General features: G+C 44.9%; 2 protein-coding genes across 3 annotated transcripts in view; one reads left to right on the top strand and one right to left on the bottom strand.

The window, feature by feature from the left end:
- The window catches only part of MYBBP1A (MYB binding protein 1a), a 57,979-nt gene extending 55,370 nt beyond the window's left edge, over positions 1-2,609 (bottom strand). Inside the window, exons 1-5 of the mRNA XM_061355479.1 lie at positions 2,304-2,609; positions 2,049-2,144; positions 1,118-1,201; positions 651-725; positions 126-233 (exon numbers count right to left, since the gene is read on the bottom strand). Of these exons, the coding sequence (XP_061211463.1) occupies positions 126-233; positions 651-725; positions 1,118-1,201; positions 2,049-2,144; positions 2,304-2,474 (534 nt within the window). The 5' untranslated portion in view covers positions 2,475-2,609. The remainder of the gene's footprint in view (positions 1-125; positions 234-650; positions 726-1,117; positions 1,202-2,048; positions 2,145-2,303) is intronic.
- A 735-nt stretch (positions 2,610-3,344) lies between these two features.
- On the top strand, positions 3,345-15,785 carry EIF4H (eukaryotic translation initiation factor 4H). Of its 2 annotated transcripts, XM_061355483.1 has the most exons (7): positions 3,345-3,498; positions 9,584-9,765; positions 10,741-10,805; positions 10,915-11,014; positions 11,680-11,745; positions 13,612-13,770; positions 13,893-15,785. In XM_061355483.1, exons 1-7 carry the CDS (start codon positions 3,440-3,442, stop codon positions 14,027-14,029), a joined length of 768 nt encoding a protein of 255 aa, XP_061211467.1. In that variant the 5' UTR covers positions 3,345-3,439; the 3' UTR covers positions 14,030-15,785. The 2 variants fall into 2 exon arrangements, with proteins under 2 accessions (XP_061211467.1, XP_061211468.1); XM_061355484.1 differs by lacking the exon at positions 11,680-11,745.
- Positions 15,786-17,415: the final 1,630 nt, after the last annotated feature.

The raw sequence follows: 17,415 nt of genomic DNA, 5'->3' as shown, positions 1-17,415 counted from the left end.
TCCTATAGTTTAAAGTCACTCTTCCACACACCCCTTTTAACTTTCAACTATGAACAAATCAAAGAAAAAGCATTCCCCAAGGCAAGATCCTGCCCCCTCCCACCCACCACATGCTGTGGCTGTACCTCAGACATGATGTCAATAAGAGTTTTGCGAGGGAGATCTCTGAGGTGTGCTTGGTGATTTGCCAGCTGCTGGAGAAGCTGGATGCTCCCCAGCAGAGCATTCCGGTCCTCAAAAAGAAAGATAAGCCAAAATCAGAAGACATGAATCAAAGATTAAGCTGAAGGCTGAGGTAATAATCTACTCTTGAGATCCTTACAGCTACTTGTAATAAGAAACCTACATGACTGCTTCCTGACAGGCTTTTCCTAAAATGATGTTTTATGGCTGTACATGACAACAGATCCCTTCCTTACAGGAGAGGCAGGAACCTTCCATGCTATCTGACACAGTTCCTACATTCTAGTCAGGAAGAGACATTTAAAAGGCACAAAAAGTCCATGGATAATGCACAAGGAATTCACTAAATCTGATGCTTCAAGTCCCATCATTGACTAGGCAATGACCCAGTCTTTCTCCCTAGATACTCTTTGCACTTCAGACAGCCCTAGAACGAGTACTGACAAACAACATAACAGCAATATTACCTTAACAAGCCGGCCAGATTGAAACAGAGCCATAACTCCAAAAAAGTTTCCAAAAGCAGCATTTCTCACAAGTTTCTGAAGAGAGGAAAAAAAAGGAGGTTAAAGATCCAGTTCACTGAGAGGTTAAGTTTCATGGCCAACTATAGCTCTAAGCAGTGGAACAAGATGGCTGGAAGACGCAGCCTTGAACACCCTGCCATGTGAAGGTTACTCACTGAAATGCACCACCCTGCATGATATTTAAGAACTGTCCTAGACTGTCTTTCCCAAAGACAAATCTCAGCTAAAACAGGGCCAGATGACAATGTCATCAACCGCCAGTTTTCCCAGATACTCCCGTTATTTCATTCTAGTCATTTTAGTCTTTAGCAAGAGGCCCAAAACTACTGTATCCAGGCACCAAGCCTTCAATGAACAGAGAATGGTTAATTTAAACTATTGGCCAATGCTGCTGCGGGCCAACTCACCTTTTTCACTTTTTCCAGATTGTGTTTTTCCTTTATCTGTTCCAGGACATTGCAAATTGGAATTTCCTCAAAAGCCTGTAAAACCTGAGGAGATGGATGGAATAGCTCAGTTTGCAGATCTTCCATTTTACAAAGTTTTACTGGGCTCCGCTGAAACAAGATCTGGACAGCTGCTCAGCATAACAGCAGATGTGCTGCTTTATTAGGCCAGAATACAGACAACTACATTAGTAGAAGATGTGTAAGAACAGGAACTAGTGTAGGCATAAATATACCTGCTGATACTCCTTTTTTTCCTATATGTGACATAGCAGTATTAATGAGAACATTTTGCTGCAACTGCATCACCCTGTATCAGAAGCAACAACACTTTACAGCAAGGACAAGGCCCTACTCTGAGTGGGAAGAACACAACAGGCTCTTCTCCATTACCAACTTCTTAGGTGAGGTGAAGCGATCCCGACTGCTGAGGCTCTTAGCTATGTTACAGACCCAAGCAGCGTGGAGGAAAACGAAACTCTGAAGTGTGTGTTAAAGGGCGGCCTTTCCAGATCTCCCACATAAACAGCCCCATACCAGGAGCAAGGCAATTTTAAATCATAATAGTCCTAAATGCAGCATACTTGAAAACATGGTCGACATTTGCAAGTGAAGGATGATTCTTAAAGCAGGACAGAACGCTACAACATGAGCGTGATACTGGTATAGCTTATACCTTTTAAAGTGCATTGTTTCTGAAACGGACTAGCACCAGTGAAAACCACACAGGTTTTATATATGAGAAGGCGTGAGCCTCCCCTGCCACCTGCATGCAGGTGCTGCCAGAGGGGAGCACTCCAGCCTCCCTACACACAGCAAAGCGGGGCCCCAGGAATTGATGGGGCCGGAGAGGAGCCGCAGAGCGCTCTGCTCCGCTCTAGGAAACACTGACCTGCGCCAGGGCCAAGCTGAAGCCGGGGCGGGCGGCCTCGCGGGTGGCTCCCAGTCCTTCCACCAGACGCTTGAGGGTGTACTTCAGCTCATCGTCCTGCAAGAGAGACCCAGCTCCGGAACCCTGCGAGGCTGCCGGGCCCGCCGCTCCTCTGCCCGGACAGAGCGTTCCCAAGCATCGGCGGAGGGAAGAGTCATGCGAGCCGGTGTCCGCCGGCACCCGCAGCCCCTCCGCCCGGCCCCGGCGCCCCCTCACCTTCCTGCCCTCCCGCAGGTGCCGCAGGAGGTTCTCGGTGGCCGCCAGCCGCACCTCCTGCTCCGGCTTAGCGATGTCCCAGAAGAAGTCGAGGAAGGCACGGCCCTGCCTCAACACCCCACGGGGGTCGGTGACCACGCCACCACCTCCCAGGCCCTCCAGCTCCGCCATGCCTCCGCTGCAGCACGTGGGGCCGCTGCCGTCCTCCGCCCGCCCCGCCTCTTCCGGGGCACCGGGGCCGGAGCGGGGACGCGCTCGTCAGACGGGACGGGCCGAGCTGAGCCGCCGCCTGCCGGCCCCTCAGCCCCGCGGGGTCCCTGCAGCGTCCCACGCTCCTTCAGCGCCATGTTCTCCTCCCGGCCCCTCCCCAAGCTTTGTTCATCCCTCCCCTGCCCCAAGGGCTTCCTTCGCTTCCCCGTGCCCTGGTTTGCAGCTTTCGAGGGAGGTTTGAATTCTCTGTCCGCGAAGGAGCGGGACTGGGCAGGGGAAGAGAGCTACGGAGTGAGCGGGGCGCTCCGTCCTCCCGTGTGAAATAGGACGGTGCAGGGTCAGCGGCACCGCTGGTTGTACGAACATCCAGACGTGCGTTTATTACAAGCCTGAAATAATGGCCTAGGAAACAAACCAGTTCGGACAAAGGGTTCGTGTTTAGGGACACGAAGACGCTTTCGGTCTTCATTTACAATAAAATACAGGGCTATTGTCCAGCTGCCACACGAAAATTGCGCACGTTTGCAGCGCTCTTTCCAGACTTCGGTCTCATACCGGCCGCAGGGGCGCAGGTAACAAGTGTAGCGCCTGGAGCACGAACCGCTCTGCCTTGTGTCGTACTCTCAGCGACTGCAGGACGATTTGGGACACATGGGAGAGCACCGACCAACAAAAGCCTCAGGCTGGTCCCAACACATCCGGGGAGCAACCCAGAGTCCCCGGCAAAGCAGGCCCGGGCGGCGGTGGCAGGCGGAGGGGTGAGGGCTTCCCGACAGGCAGTAGTGCGGGCAGCCCCAACGGGGCGGGGCGCCAGAGACAGGCACCGCGAGGGGCAGCCATGGCCCGGGCCCCGCCTTATATAAGAGGGGCGGGGTCCTGCGGGCGTGGTCGTGTAACGTTCGCCCGGGGAGGAGGCTGAGGTGGCCATGGCGGATTTCGATCCTTACGACGATCGGGCCTACAGCTGCTTCGGCGGCGGCCGAGGGTGAGCGCGGAATTGCGGGCAGCGCCGGGGCCTGGGCCGCTGGGGAGCTCCGAGGCCTCACCCCGGAGCGGGGAGGGAAGGAGGGAGTGGCGCTCCGCGCCCCCCCTTTCCCCACCAAGCCGGGCGAGGAGGGGGCGCGGCCGTTTAGGGCCTAGCCTGCCCCACTCCCCATGGAGATGGCGGGCGGGCACGGCGGGTGTAGAGAGGGATCGGGGGACGCTGCCTCGCTGAACCTTTTGGGCCCGTCTCGCCCCGCCGGCTTCCCTTCTTGGGGTCGCGTTTGCCTGCGGCCTTGGCGGGCCCGCTTTGTGAAGCGAGGAAAAGGCTTTGCTGTCCCGGGAGGGGGAGAGCTGCCGTCACCGGGCTACGTGGGGACAGTGCCGCAAGGTTTAGGGCCTGGCGGCGTGGAAACGCCGGGAAGGGGCGGGAGGAAGGTGTCGCTGTGTTCCCGCCGGCCGGGAGGCGAGTGCAGGGAGGGGATTTAGGGAGCGCTGGGCCAGAGCCAAGGTAGGCCATGAGGAGCTGTTGCAGGGACAGAGCGGGAGATAGGAAGAGGGAGATTCCCGTGAAGAGCTGGAGTGGGGCGAGAGGCCCCTGTTCTGGCGGGGAGAGCTGCTGCGGTGAAGACCCCAGAGCGGGCAGCGTTGTGTCTGCAGCGAGAGGAAATGGGAGGGCTTTGTGGTGCCTCCGGCCGGGAGGAGTATGAGCCGCGTTATGCAGGGCTCCGGGTGCCGACTCCAAATTCACGGTCCTTAAGAATGAATAGGGCTTGTCTAATCTCTGGGTTTGTTGGGGTTTTTTTGTGCTGGAGAGTGGGTATAGGAGAGGAGCTACGGAAACAATAACCAGCAAAGTTTGCCTTAAATCAGGTTATGAAGATGCAGTTAACAGTTGACTTTTTTGAAGGTTGCTGCCATATAAAGTGTGCACTAAAATAAAACAGTAGGTATAAAACGATGAAATAAACTGTCCTTGTGAGCAAATCTTAGCAAGTATGTTATTTTATAATTAATCGTCCAAGGTATGTTCCCTGATCCACGGTGTTCTTGTTCTTTCGTTTTCTTAGAGGAATAAATCATTTCCATTTCAAACTGTTTAGGCAGTGCAGAAGTTTACTGCTGAGGTTGTAACAGAAGTAAGTTTTCTAGTCTTTAGAAATACTTTGACACTTAAGCTATGCAAACTTGTTTTTATGCATAGGTACCATTTGTGTCTAAAGAAAGGATGACCCAGAGCAAACAGATGATGTACCTACTTACAATTCTGTATTGTTTTAAATTCTGTAACAAGTAGCCTTGACAGCAGCCTTGACACTCATAATAAATTCAGCTATTCAGTCTCTCCTAGTCAATGTAGGCACATTCTATGAAGTAATAAAATTAATGCTAAAATGTTACTTTCATATTCAGATTTCTTTAATAGAGTACTTAAACTTGCTCTCAGGCAAGATGTGGATACCTTGTTTTGGTGAGCTAAAGGCATCCTGCTGCGTAGTAAATACCTTTGCAGATCAGAAGATGTATTTATTCTGAATTAGCAGTAGTTTTAAGCCTCAGATACTACTAATATTAGTGTAACTTGTACTTGCATTTAATTATTATTACTAATAAGTTACTAACAGCTAATGCATTATTTCAGACCTTAACAGGTTTCTGTGCATTGTATGACGTCCCATAGTATGTGTAACATAATGATAGCATGACTGTTCTTGAAGGTTCCCATGTTAGCTTAGCGACTCCGACTCAATTTCAGGCACTTTAGGACTGTAAGAATAGCATAAACTCAGTTGAGAGATAATGGTTTTTGTGGAAGTTGTGTTTTGTATAACCTTTGGTCTGTACTATGAGTGAGCATAGGTTTTAAGTAAGACAGAAAATAGTTCTGACATATGTAAGATACCTAGCTCTTTCTCATACTTTTCAACATCATGGTAGAAGAGCAACAGAATATGACTGGTGTGATAAGAGAGGTGGTTTTGCTACACTTGAGATGTCTGGTAATGCACTAAATAAGAGCTGAAACATAATACTGTGGTATGCAGAACTTATTCCAGATGAAGTACATGCTGCTGACCTTAAAAGGGTTACTATAAACACGTCTTTTTTGTGTTTTGGAGCCAAAATTTGACAGAAAAACCTGTAATTAAGTGCTCTGAGGCCTAGCTGAAGCTCTGAATAGCTCCTCCAAATTGAAGGAAACTGAGTGTTTATGGCTCCAGACTTGCTGTTAGACTGTTTAGTTAGGTGTGCCTTTAAGCACTGGGCTCAGTAATAGTGGGCACTGTACTCAAAGGTTAAGATTCATCTACTGTACTGTACAAGTAAGTGAAAGTAGAGAGCTAGTCTCTGTCCTTCTGGTGTTTTGAATTCTGTGTCTTACCCATTCAGTGTTAATAAATGTCCCATCATTTTTAGGCTTGGGTAAGCTTTTTGTTAAAGACATCTGGTGCTCAACAAAACTTGCATTCTGCTGAGCCTTATGCTGCCTCTGGTAAAGCAACTGCCATTGGAATCCAAATAGACTGTTGTCTCCATGCTATGCAGAAAGATAAATACTGAGCTATTGGTTTGATCCTTAGTGAAAGGCTTTAAACTCAAATACTAGCTTTCAAAATATCCATTTGTTTAAAACTTTTAGAGAGATAATGTTTTCTGGAGAGAGTAACTGTGTAAAAAAGTAGCTTCCAAATTGTAGCTTAGTTGTTCTTTCTACACAGTATGGCCTTACAATGTTATTGAGTCAGTCCATCAATAAGTATAATTCTAGGGATATTTGCTTCTGCATTTGTTAGAAGCAAGCTTTTGAGCTTTCTGGTTTGGTTTCCTGAAAAAAAGAAAGCAAATAGTTCGCTTTCAGATTCCCACATTAAGATGACACAATTGTTACCTGATTGTATCTGAACAAAAGTTACACTGAGTGGGAAATGCAGATACTCTTTAACACTTTGGTGTGACCCTAGTTCACTTAGTTCAGATATGGTTTTGATTACAGTTGACTTTTATCCTGTTTTGCTATAAATGAGAGCATCTTCTTTCAGTCTCATTGTTTGGTTAATCAAGTCAGCCTTATTATTTCACTGTTTCAGTGTTGGAAAAAATGCAGGGAAGCATAGAAACAGCTTCTTTTTGTGTTGCTGTACCTGGATTCTGTTTGGAAACTAGTTATTGACAGTTCACTCTTGTTCTTCAAATGGAGACTTAAAATACCAGATATTTAGTGATATATTTTATAACTGAGGTCTTAATGATCATATTCAATAAGAATACTTCATTTTCTGACTGAACATCAGGAGGGATTACACAACAGTGAATGGATTTCCACACAAGCACCCCAGAGTTCTGGTTTGCTATGGTAGAAACAAGGTTTGTCTGTAGCACCAAAAATTCTTTTGGGGATTGCTAACTTGAGGGTGTGGTTTCAGCAGCAGCTCAAATTGATCTGAGTGGAGGTTGCTGTTGAAAGCTGGAGTTTTGAGCTTCTGTTTGTGTTCTCCTTCCATGTTGGCACCAGTGCTCTTTGCAGCTGTCCAGATCGCCTTGTTGATCTGGCTGAGAATTCAACTTTAGAATGAGTTTGTAGGCAAATCAGCTTACTGAACAAGATGACTAGCAGTTCAAGGACCATGGTGAGAATGTATAGAAGGAGGGAATGTTCCTTTTAAATTTAGCTGCAGCAATTCTAATGTTCCTATAGGACATAAAAATGAATTTATTTTTGACTGAAAAGTAGATGCATGCTATTTTAATAGCTGTTTGTGAGGCCATACAGAAATTCTACATATTATGGAGTTCTTTAGAAGAGCAACTCTACTTTCTTGGAGGTCCTCCTTAAACCTTGTTCCTGTGACTAAAGTTAACTCTACTGTACAGAACACTCAACTATAGCAGCTTTAGTTCGCCAGTATGTTTTTGACTCTGACTTGTTAATGAGACAAAGGCAGATGAGGAGCATTGTCAAAAATGCTAAAATACAAACCTGGGTGGACACTAATTAAAGATGTGTAGGTTGTGATTCAAATACATTTAGCAGCATGCTGATGGTGTTGGTGACAAATGGCTCCTGCCTTGGAGCTGCTACCATAAAAAGGCACATATGACAGGCTTACCTCGTAAGAGTGAAGGAATCTTCAAGATCTCTGCATTAGCTGATTTATTAGTAATAAAATGTTTATTCTGGAATGGAAAAAGATACATTGCTTGCCCACTGAATATTCTGCCTGCATGGAGACCTCAGAGCAGCCTTTCAACATCTGAAGGGGGCCTGCAAGGGTACTGGAGAGGGTCTCTTCATCAGGGACTGTAGTGATAGAACAATGGGTAATGGATTCAAAAGTAAACAGGGGATGTTCAGACTGGATATAAGGCAGAAGTTCTTTACTGTGAGGGTGCTGTGGTGCTGGCACAGGATTGTCCAGAGAAGCTGTGGCTGCCCCATCCCTGGCTGTGTTCAAGACCAGGTTGGGAGGAGTCTTGGTGACATGGTCTGGTGGGAGGTGTCCCTGCCCATGGCAGGGGGTTTGGAACTAGATGATCTTAAGTCCCTTTCCAACCTAAACCATTCTATGGAAAAATAGTTGTTTGACCTTCTGTATTTTAGGTAGGACTTTGCAGAAATCTAATTAGTCCATGTCACACTAGCAAATACTGGTTTGGTACAGTTTATGGTCTATTGTGCTTTTAAAGGCACAGTGAGCCTCTGGGAAAGGGAACAGACATGAAGAAAACCCAGTAAAAGTAAGGCATTGAAGAGAACAGGGGCAGGGTAGTGGTGTCTCGGGTAGAAGTCAAAGATTGCTTAGGTGGGCAAATGGTCTTGGAACCAGTGACAGTGCATCCTGCACTCTGGAAGTCCAGGAGGTGTAACTTAAGATTGCCTTGTGCTCACAGTACAAATCCTTTTCTCTGTAAAGGAGATCAAAGAAAGCTTTGGAAAATGAGGCTCTCCAGGAAATGAACACACTTTATATTAATACAGTAAAGAATTTAGCTGCTACAGTCTAGTTCCTCAGCAACCAATGCCAATAGCCTTAACTGAGACTGAGGAAAAAGACAGGAAAAGACAATCTAGGTTTTCCAGACAACAGGTTGCCCGTAGAGGTGGTGGATGCCCATCCCTGGAGGCATTGAAGGCCAGGCTGAATGTGGTTCTAGGAAACCTGATCCATTTGAAAATCTTCCTGCTCATTGCAGGGGGTTTGGACTAGATGACCTTTGAAGGTCCCTTCCAGCCCAAACTATTCTATGATTCTATGAACCTGATTACTTCAAGTCTGTAATTCAGGAAGAAGCAAACATCCAAAGAGCACCGGTAGCAGTTTCTCTGTCCTAGAACACCTTGCCAACCGAGTTTTTTAGTATGTGTCCAATTCAGTGTATTCCAGTCCAGATCCCCATACCTGACAGTATGGCAGTGACTTCAGAATTAGGAGAAGATGTTTCTGTTAACTAAATGCTGATAAAATAATTTAGATAATTGTGGGGTGGATGCTGATAATACACTATTTGATCCATTGCATCCAGCTTAATTTCAGATAAACTGACAAGCCTGTGCCATGCAAGCGTTTCTTCACTGCTATAAATTATAATTAAAATCTAGTCTAGGATGTGGGTTTGTTTTTGTTTTTTTTGAGAAGTAATGGGTTTGAGTAGGGAACAGTAGAGAGAAACTTACATTGCTTTTCTTAATGGATTATGGGATGATTCAAGGCCAGTTTGGACAGAGCCATGGGCAACATGGTCTACGGTGAGGTTCCCAACCCATGGCAGGGGGGTTGGAACTAGATGATCTTAGTCCTTTCCAACCCTAACTATTCTATGAGAAAGAAGCTCATTCATCATTTTGTTTTGAGTTCACCTGTAGTGTATTTAAATACATTGTTCATTTGTTCTTCCACTGAAATACTGCATCAGGTAATACTAGAAAGGAGTAGGCCAGTAGTGGAGGTGGCAGGTAGAGGCAAAAGACAGAGAAAAACTAACCAAAGCTGTAGAAGAATCACTTCCAACAGCACTTGAGCAGTGCTGTGTGCTGTATTACTGGCTGTGTTGGGAGACAGGTTCCAGAGACACTGTGATTTTATTAACAGGTCTCGTGGTGGTGGCCTTGGTTCCCGCAAACAGAAAGAGCTGCCGACAGAACCCCCTTTCACAGCATATGTGGGAAACCTACCCTTCAACACTGTTCAAGGAGACATAGATGCCATCTTCAAGGATCTCAACATAAGGAGCGTACGACTAGTCAGAGACAAGGAAACAGACAAATTTAAAGGTGAGTGTTCAGAGTTGAATTGGTTGTGGATGCTAGCTGGTAGGGGAAATGGGGGACTTCCGAAGTCAGTTTAATGGAGAACTTCAGTTTACTGTAAAGCGTGGTTAGTTTGTTAATCTGTGTTTGTTCTTTATATTGACTTATGCAAATTTCTCATTCATTAACAGTTAAATATCTAATTTGAATGAGATTCACTATTGCTTCAGTCGTCTTCAGATACAGACTAACCAAGTGCCAGGTCAATATTTGCCCTGCCATAAAAGGGTTTTTTCAAACCTTGTTTGTCTTGCATGAATTCTAACAAAGCTGAAGTGTTTGACCCACTTAAGATCCATGACCTTAAGTGTTGAGTACTTACACAATCTTTCTTTAACTCAGAAGAGTCCCATTGCTTCTGTCTTTTTTTAGTAGACATGGAGAAAAAGCAAGTAGGTACAGCTTTTTAAAGGATGCAAATGTGATTTCTTTTGGAATTGGCCAGTGGAAAGGGAGTATATTTGTAAATTACTTGGGGAGTGGGTGGGGGGAACCTTAATGCAGAGAACAGGATATTAGAAAAGGGATAAATTCACTAAATGATGTGATGACACAAAATCAGCCTGCTGGCCAAGCAGGTACTTCAGCTTCTTGTTTAAAAATACTGGTAACCAAATGTCCATATTCAGCTAAATAACTGTCTAAAAGGCATAGATTAAGTCATCTGTAATGAGAACCCTGTGGCAGAGGGAATTAATCAGGCTCTTAGCATTTGTGCAGTGCCCATACAGAGTTCTCTTCTGGGATTTGTCCTTGTCATTAATAGGCACAGGTAAGTGCTTTCATTGCTAGTGATGTTTAGTTTCAGAGTTGTGTACATCTTGCACTGACCATATCTTAGCTCATGCTTGAGAGGCTGTTAGCAGATGTACAGGGAGAGTAGTTTCTTACAAAGGCTTTTTAAAGTGCTGGTATTAACTCGTGAGGTTCTTCTTACAGGATTTTGTTACGTAGAATTCGATGACGTGGAGTCACTTAAGGAAGCTCTTACGTATGATGGTGCAGTAAGTATACTTGCTATTAATTTGTGAAATAAAAAGATAAGCACAACTCTCAAACTCCTTGGTAGCCTGTATGATACATTCTGAAGACATTCTCCCTTTTATTTAACAGCTTTTGGGTGACCGATCACTCCGAGTGGACATAGCAGAAGGCAGAAAACAGGATAAAGGTGGCTTTGGCTTCAGAAAAGGTGGTGGACCTGATGACAGAGGTGACTTCTGGTTTTCTAAGTAGCTTCTTAAGTGAAATGGTTGTAGTTATGATGTTTGGTGCTAACTAATGCTAAGACAAGACATGCTAGTAAACATGGAGGTGATACAGGAAAGAGAAATTTTTATATGTATATACACGTTTCTAACCTAGCTGCTGCCATGCCTGAGATGTCTGGACTATAGATGCGCTTTGTGTCCAAAAGCTGAGTATGTTGTCACTCCTAGCCCAGGAAGTGAGACCAATACCCCTGGTGATGTACAATGTCTTGCAGAGGACAATCATAAGCCCGGTAGTCTGGTCTGCTACTATTTTATTATGATGCAAGGAAAGTGAGTAAGCAAAGTAAGCACAAGTAGATAAATAACTTGCTTTGGACTATCCTGTTCCAGTGTAAAACCAGGCTTTGCTGTAGTTGAAGGTTAGTTGAATGAGACTAAAGGTTTGCATTGAATGTGGATTAGAGAAACTTTCCTGACCACTTGTTCTTGATTAACTTAAACCAATCTTTTGTTCCTGTGTTATGGAACTTGGTAGTACCAGAATGAAAGGATTTTCCAGCAGCATGACTTTGGATATTGAAGGACTGAAACTTTCATTTGGTATCCCCATGATCAGCCTTTCCCACAGCTTCAGACCTGAACACAATTGTGGCTTTTTTCCTAGGAATGGGAGGAGGTTCCCGAGAATCCAGAGGAGGTGGATGGGATTCCAGAGATGACTTCAATTCTGGTATCAGTATTAACACTTATAAAGATAGGCAGCCTAAAAGGCACAGAAATGCTCTCATTTTTATGTCAGATACATTTGTCCCCATTACCGTTTTGATTGAATCTACTTTAAGCCAACTTTGGCCTACAGCTGCAATGGGATTCTTCCATTGCCTTATAACAGAGGAAAGAGTCTTGATTGTGAATTTTATGAAACAATCCTAAATGACAGAATATTTGTTCAAGTATAGCTTATGCTGTCTAGGTTTTAAGCATTTCTCAAACATGTGGCCAAGTACATATCTGAATAGTAGCAGAAACAGATAATGTGTAAAAGCTGATATTGTATTCTTTCGGAGCAGAGGCTTTCACTTCTTAAGGCGATGTGACATCATTATATGTGTATCCCTGAAGCAACTGACTTCTCCAAAGATGTTAGTGTTCCAAAGCACTTCTAAATGCAAAATGTTCCTAAACTTTTAGACCTGTTGCAATAAGGCAAGCTGCAACACACGACTGAGCTTGCTGAGTAGATGGTAGTGATGGAGCCACTGGGTTTTCTTTTGACTTCCAGTCAGCTATTAGAATCCAGGGTGGCATCAAAACAGTTGCTTTTGTCCTCTGAAATCATGGGTTTGGTCCATTTTCTGATGGGGAGATGCTGGCACGTGCAACTTTGCAATGTCTGGTCTCTGCGTGAGTGGAATGGACGAAGTAGGAGTGGTAACAAAGTGTGCCCTCACCAGTAGCATGAAGCTGAAGCATGGTGCTGGAGAGAGGAAGCTTGCTGCAGTGCTGTGCTTAACCTGCCTTTGTAGCTAAGCATTCCAGTGTGATAGCTTTATGCCTTCTTTGGCAGCTTCTTCAAAATGCGGATGCATTTCAGTTTGTTAGATGCTGGCTGAGTGGAGATTCAGAAGTTTAGCACTCAAGTTTTAGTTGCTACAGAAGCTTTTCTTCTCGGGTTGTACAGCCTTGCTCTGGATCAAGTCTTTAAAAATGGTTCTTTGGCACTGAAGTAAGTAAGAGACAGTTCTGCAACTCTGCAAATACCAAAGTGGAAAAGAAAATCTCAGATGAGAACAAAACAAAACAATGTTCTCTTCCAGATGGCTTCTGAAAAACAGAGTATATCCCTTGTAGGTGTGCTGAAGTATCCTCCTCCTACTGAATGCAGATGATGGGGGCTTGGAGAGATGCTTTAGAGTAGTAATTGGTACAGACTGGATCTCTGATCAGTGACAGGCAGCTCTTGATTTTTTTTGATACACAAACTGAAGAAATACAGCCAGTTTCATATCTAAAGTCTGAATTGGTTTGGATTATTTTATTTTTTTTTTCAGCTCTTTGGTAAATGCCTGGTCTGTTCATAGTTCAACTAAAAAGCCTTGGGGTGTTGCTCTGTTTTTCAAAGGCTCTGTTTTAGAAAGACTTTATATTTCACTACTTAGCTGTTCACCCATTTCCTCTGCTCCTGCAGGTTTCATGCCAAGGCTGTAGCCAGTGGGTGATTTGGCTACAGAAGTACTCCAAGTACTGCCAGTGTTGTCTCCGAGTTCAGCTATGGGTGTTAACAATCTGAGTTTGCAGCTGAAGCTCGTATTTTAAACTCACTTGGTGACCCACTCCAACACTCCAATAAGCCTCTAGGAGGATAAAGCAGTTTCTAAACTTGGCATAGTATATACTTGGTTTCAAATGGCATCTGTGTGACTCTTCTGGAACATGTTGGAGATCTCTGAAGCAATCTGTCTACAGACAAAGGCTCTTAGTGCATCATCTTGGACTGACAGCAGTGACTTGCAAGGTTTTCCAGTCATCCAGTTAAAAATCTAGATTAAAAGCATTGCAAAATACACTCTTTAAATTCACTGTCTTCCGTCTTCAGGATACAAAGATGATGACTTCTTGGGAGGCCGGAGTAGAGGGACCCGCCCTGGAGACCGGCGACCACCAGGTGCTTCAATGGGAAGTGGTGGCACTGGCCGCTTCAGAGATGGGCCTCCCCTTCGTGGATCTTCCATGGACTTCAGAGAGCCAACAGAAGGTAAAGTCTTTGTCTTCTGAAATTCAGTATTCCTTCACAAAGCAGACTCCTGCTTTCTTTGTCAGGTTAAAGCTACTGCCCTTGGCAGACCTTCATTCAAACCTCCTTATTTTTTCTTTCAGAGGAAAGAGCACAACGACCCCGACTTCAGCTCAAACCTCGAACAGTTGCTACTCCCCTCAATCAAGTAGCCAACCCAAACTCTGCTATCTTTGGTGGAGCCAAGCCCCGAGAGGAAGTAGTAAAAGAGCACGACTGAATTGGGGGTTGAGAGGGAATGGGGAGGCGGGAGAAAAAGCAAGACAGTACAGAGTAACTAGCTCTGCTGGAATGTCAACCCTGCAGTTTACCATTCCTGCCATCTGGTATTTGTCCTCTTTGAAACCGAAAACACAGAGCTTGTGAATGCATGTCAGCTGTTAACGAGTGGTTTTTTTGTACGTTCTCGGCTTTGCTGTATCTAGTGCCTGCTTTGTGCTGAGTTTCCCTCTTCTGTTTCCTTCCGAGCAGCACAGTTGCCAGTAGATAAGGCAGTGTAGCTGCTTCCACGAGTGTGGAGGTCTCTGGACGAAGGTGCTGCTTCACTTCTTCCTTTCTGGGTTTGTTTTACTTTAGAAGCACAGGTTAGACTTAGTTATTTCCGTGTATTTCTTTTTACTTCCTCAGTGCTCCTCTTCTGACCTGCATGTCTTGTTCTGTATTGCTGTGGCTCTGAGGAGGAAAACTGGAGAGTCCAGATGAGTTGAACAGAGAAATTTACAGTTCTAACCAAGTAGTAAAATACCATTTTTATCAACTGGTGACAGTTACTGTATACAGCAGAGCCCCTTATAAAACTAAGGGAGAAGAGCTGCCCTTTCACACAGGTTACCAGGAAGTATCAATTTAGTCAATGCCTTGGCTGAAAAAAACCCTGGTCAATAGGTGGTGGAGTTAGTATGGCTGCCAGCAGACTCTTGCTGGTGGCTGGCTGTTGGCTTCAAAACGGTATGATACTACACCTCTGCTCAAGGTTAGCACTGCAAGAATGTGCCTGTTGGAGCACAACTGCTCACTGGCTCTTTCTGCTTACTTTCTTTTTTCTTTTTGGGGGGTTTTACATGTTTGGTAAATTTTTAAATGAAGTTTCTACAAATAAAATGGACTTTTTTATTTTGTTTAAGGAGTGTATACTTTGCCATGCAGTGTGTAACCCCCCATCACCCCCTGTATTTCTTTGCCCTGTGGTGTACAGTTTTAAGACCTCTGCTTTCAGAATACCTTGAAAATGGGCAGATTAGAAATTGTTCTGCTATAGATTCTCTTCACGTAGAAGCTTGGGTAAAAAGCATCTCTTAAGTGCTGCACCTCTCTTCACTTGAAATGTTTCTTGTGGGTATTGTGTGGGAGGAGGGAGGTGAGGCTGGAGCAAAGGAGAGGGATCATTAATGTTCCAAAACAAAACCTGGCTCTCTACACATGAAAGTGTGCATATGGCCAATGCATGAGGGAAAACTTGGGCCCCTACTGCTAGTGCTGACAGCTTTTGGATGAAGCAGCCAGCACTCTGGAGTGCTGTGAAGAGGAGCTTGGAACTGTGGCTGCTTTGCTACCAGCATCACTGCTAGTAGTGAATTTCTTCCCTAAAGCTACCTTTAATGTCAGAGTCCCAGCAATTTACAGAACTACTCTTTCCTTCCTTCTGCCTGTCACTTAATCTGCTCCTGAGGTAAGAACCATTTGTCTAACACTAATAATTTAAAACAGACATGCATTTGTGTGGTTGTATTCCAAACCAATAATTGATCTATTTACATCTTCAATGTGGAAAGGATTTTAAGAACAAATTCCCATATAAAAACTCGCCTCTAGTCAAGACACTTGACTTTTAAATGTAAAAACAAAGGAAAAGAAAAAAAAAAAGGAAAAGAATTCCGAACACTTAACACATTCTGCTTCATAACAAAATAAATTTATGGATATGGTATTTTGTGAATGATCTTTTAAATAAAAGAAAAACATTAAGTAATATTTAACATTGGTCTTTATTTGAGTCTGCCATAGCATGTTTCCCCCTCTCAGTTTTCAAACATTGTGTTAATGTGGAAATTTCCTTAAATTTTTCTGGGGAATCAGGCCCAGATCCATTCTTGCACAAAATACGGGGGAAGTCTAATCTAAATGAGTGCTGGAACCTGCAGGCCACAGTGAAGTAACAGTTGTGTGTGAGTGGAAGAGAGCCCAAATTCTTTTTCCTGTGCCCTCAGCTGTATTTGAAGTGGTGCAGTTACAGGTTGTGTAGTTGCTCATTTCCCAGAAGCTGAGTTTTGCTGCCCTCTGACCAGGATCATCCCCTGCTGGATAGAGGGCAGAAGCTGTATCCACCTAATGTGAACAGGGATCAGTTTCATGTGGAGTCTTTGTGGTAAGAGGAAAGCAAACAGATCAGTTTGCTGTTGCCTTGCCCAGTTTCTCCCAACTTTTCCAGCTGACCCGTTTCCCACTAGCTGTAACTGTTGAGGAGGCTGTTGCCCTGTGCCTGTGAAGTGTAGGCATGCTGCAGGGTATGCTGAGAGGGGGCCGTGGTTTTATTGAGGAAATGAGCTCTGACCTCCCTGCTGCTTTCACTGCTTTCCATAGCATGAAAGGATGGGAACTGTTCTGGCTACTTGGTCTCTCTTTAGACCTGCTGTTAGGACAGCTTGAGCAGAGAATCCAACTCCTGCTCTGGAGCTACTTGCTGCAGCAGCACAGCATGTGTACTCGTGCCTGGCTGTCCTATAGGAGCAGCACCCTGAGTGTTGGAGTAAGAGCAGGGCTAGCTGTTGGAGGCGGTGTTCTTAGCTGCTGCATAAAGCTTGCTCAGAGCTGGTGTTACAGGCCTTTGGGTGGTAGAAGCAATGGTTTCCTCACTGCATGGAGGAAAGTAACACTGACTTGTGAGAACTGTAGCGAGATGAAAAATGGCTCATCTTAGTTCTGTGTGTAGCTTTCTGTACCTGCTGGTATCTGGTTGATCAAGGGTTTCCTATTGGTGAGTGTAGCCTGATCCCAGTATCATTTAATACCTTATTTTTGTAGTCCTCCGTATGCAGCCGTCAGTGGATTGCCTGGTTTTGTTGGAGCATTCTTGAGTCCGCTTCTCATGGCTCAGGGTTAGACCTCTCCAGTCCTTTTTCTGTCCTCCCTTTGAAAAAATGAACGTTTTCCTATACAGAAGCATCTCAAATGAGCTTGTGTCAGCAGTTGACAAAATTACACATGTGGCATTTGGCTTTTTCTAGGGGGAAGCAAGATTATTTTTGCACCATCCCACCAGCAAAACAGTTAAGATGTAATCTGTAATGCTTAGTTTTACCTGCAGCTTAAAGCTAGGCCTGGCATGGCAAAGCCAAGACCCAGGAGGTTACTAGCAGCGGTAACAAATAGATGATGCACTTTGTGGCTATTTGTATTTTCCCCAGGTTATTTCTAGCAGCTGTGCAGAGCTTTCTGCAAGCTTGAACTTAAAAACCTGACCAAAACTGAAGTCAGGAATGCAGCAGACAGGTTTTGGAACTGAAACTGAATTTGCTTTGCTACTGTGGAAAGTGCTTTGTTGTGTTTCTCCAGTTGGGCTGCGGGTGGGGAAGAGTGGTGTGGCTGGAAGAGCTGTGGGACAATGCC

This window comes from Neopsephotus bourkii, unplaced genomic scaffold (genome assembly GCF_033783945.1).
Source record: "Neopsephotus bourkii isolate Nb327-2 ecotype Australia unplaced genomic scaffold, CSIRO-AGI_Nbou_v1 NB_804, whole genome shotgun sequence".
Taxonomy (NCBI): Eukaryota; Metazoa; Chordata; class Aves; order Psittaciformes; family Psittacidae; genus Neopsephotus; species Neopsephotus bourkii.
Note: the sequence above shows the minus strand (reverse complement) of the source record. Positions and strands in the feature narration are given on the sequence as shown.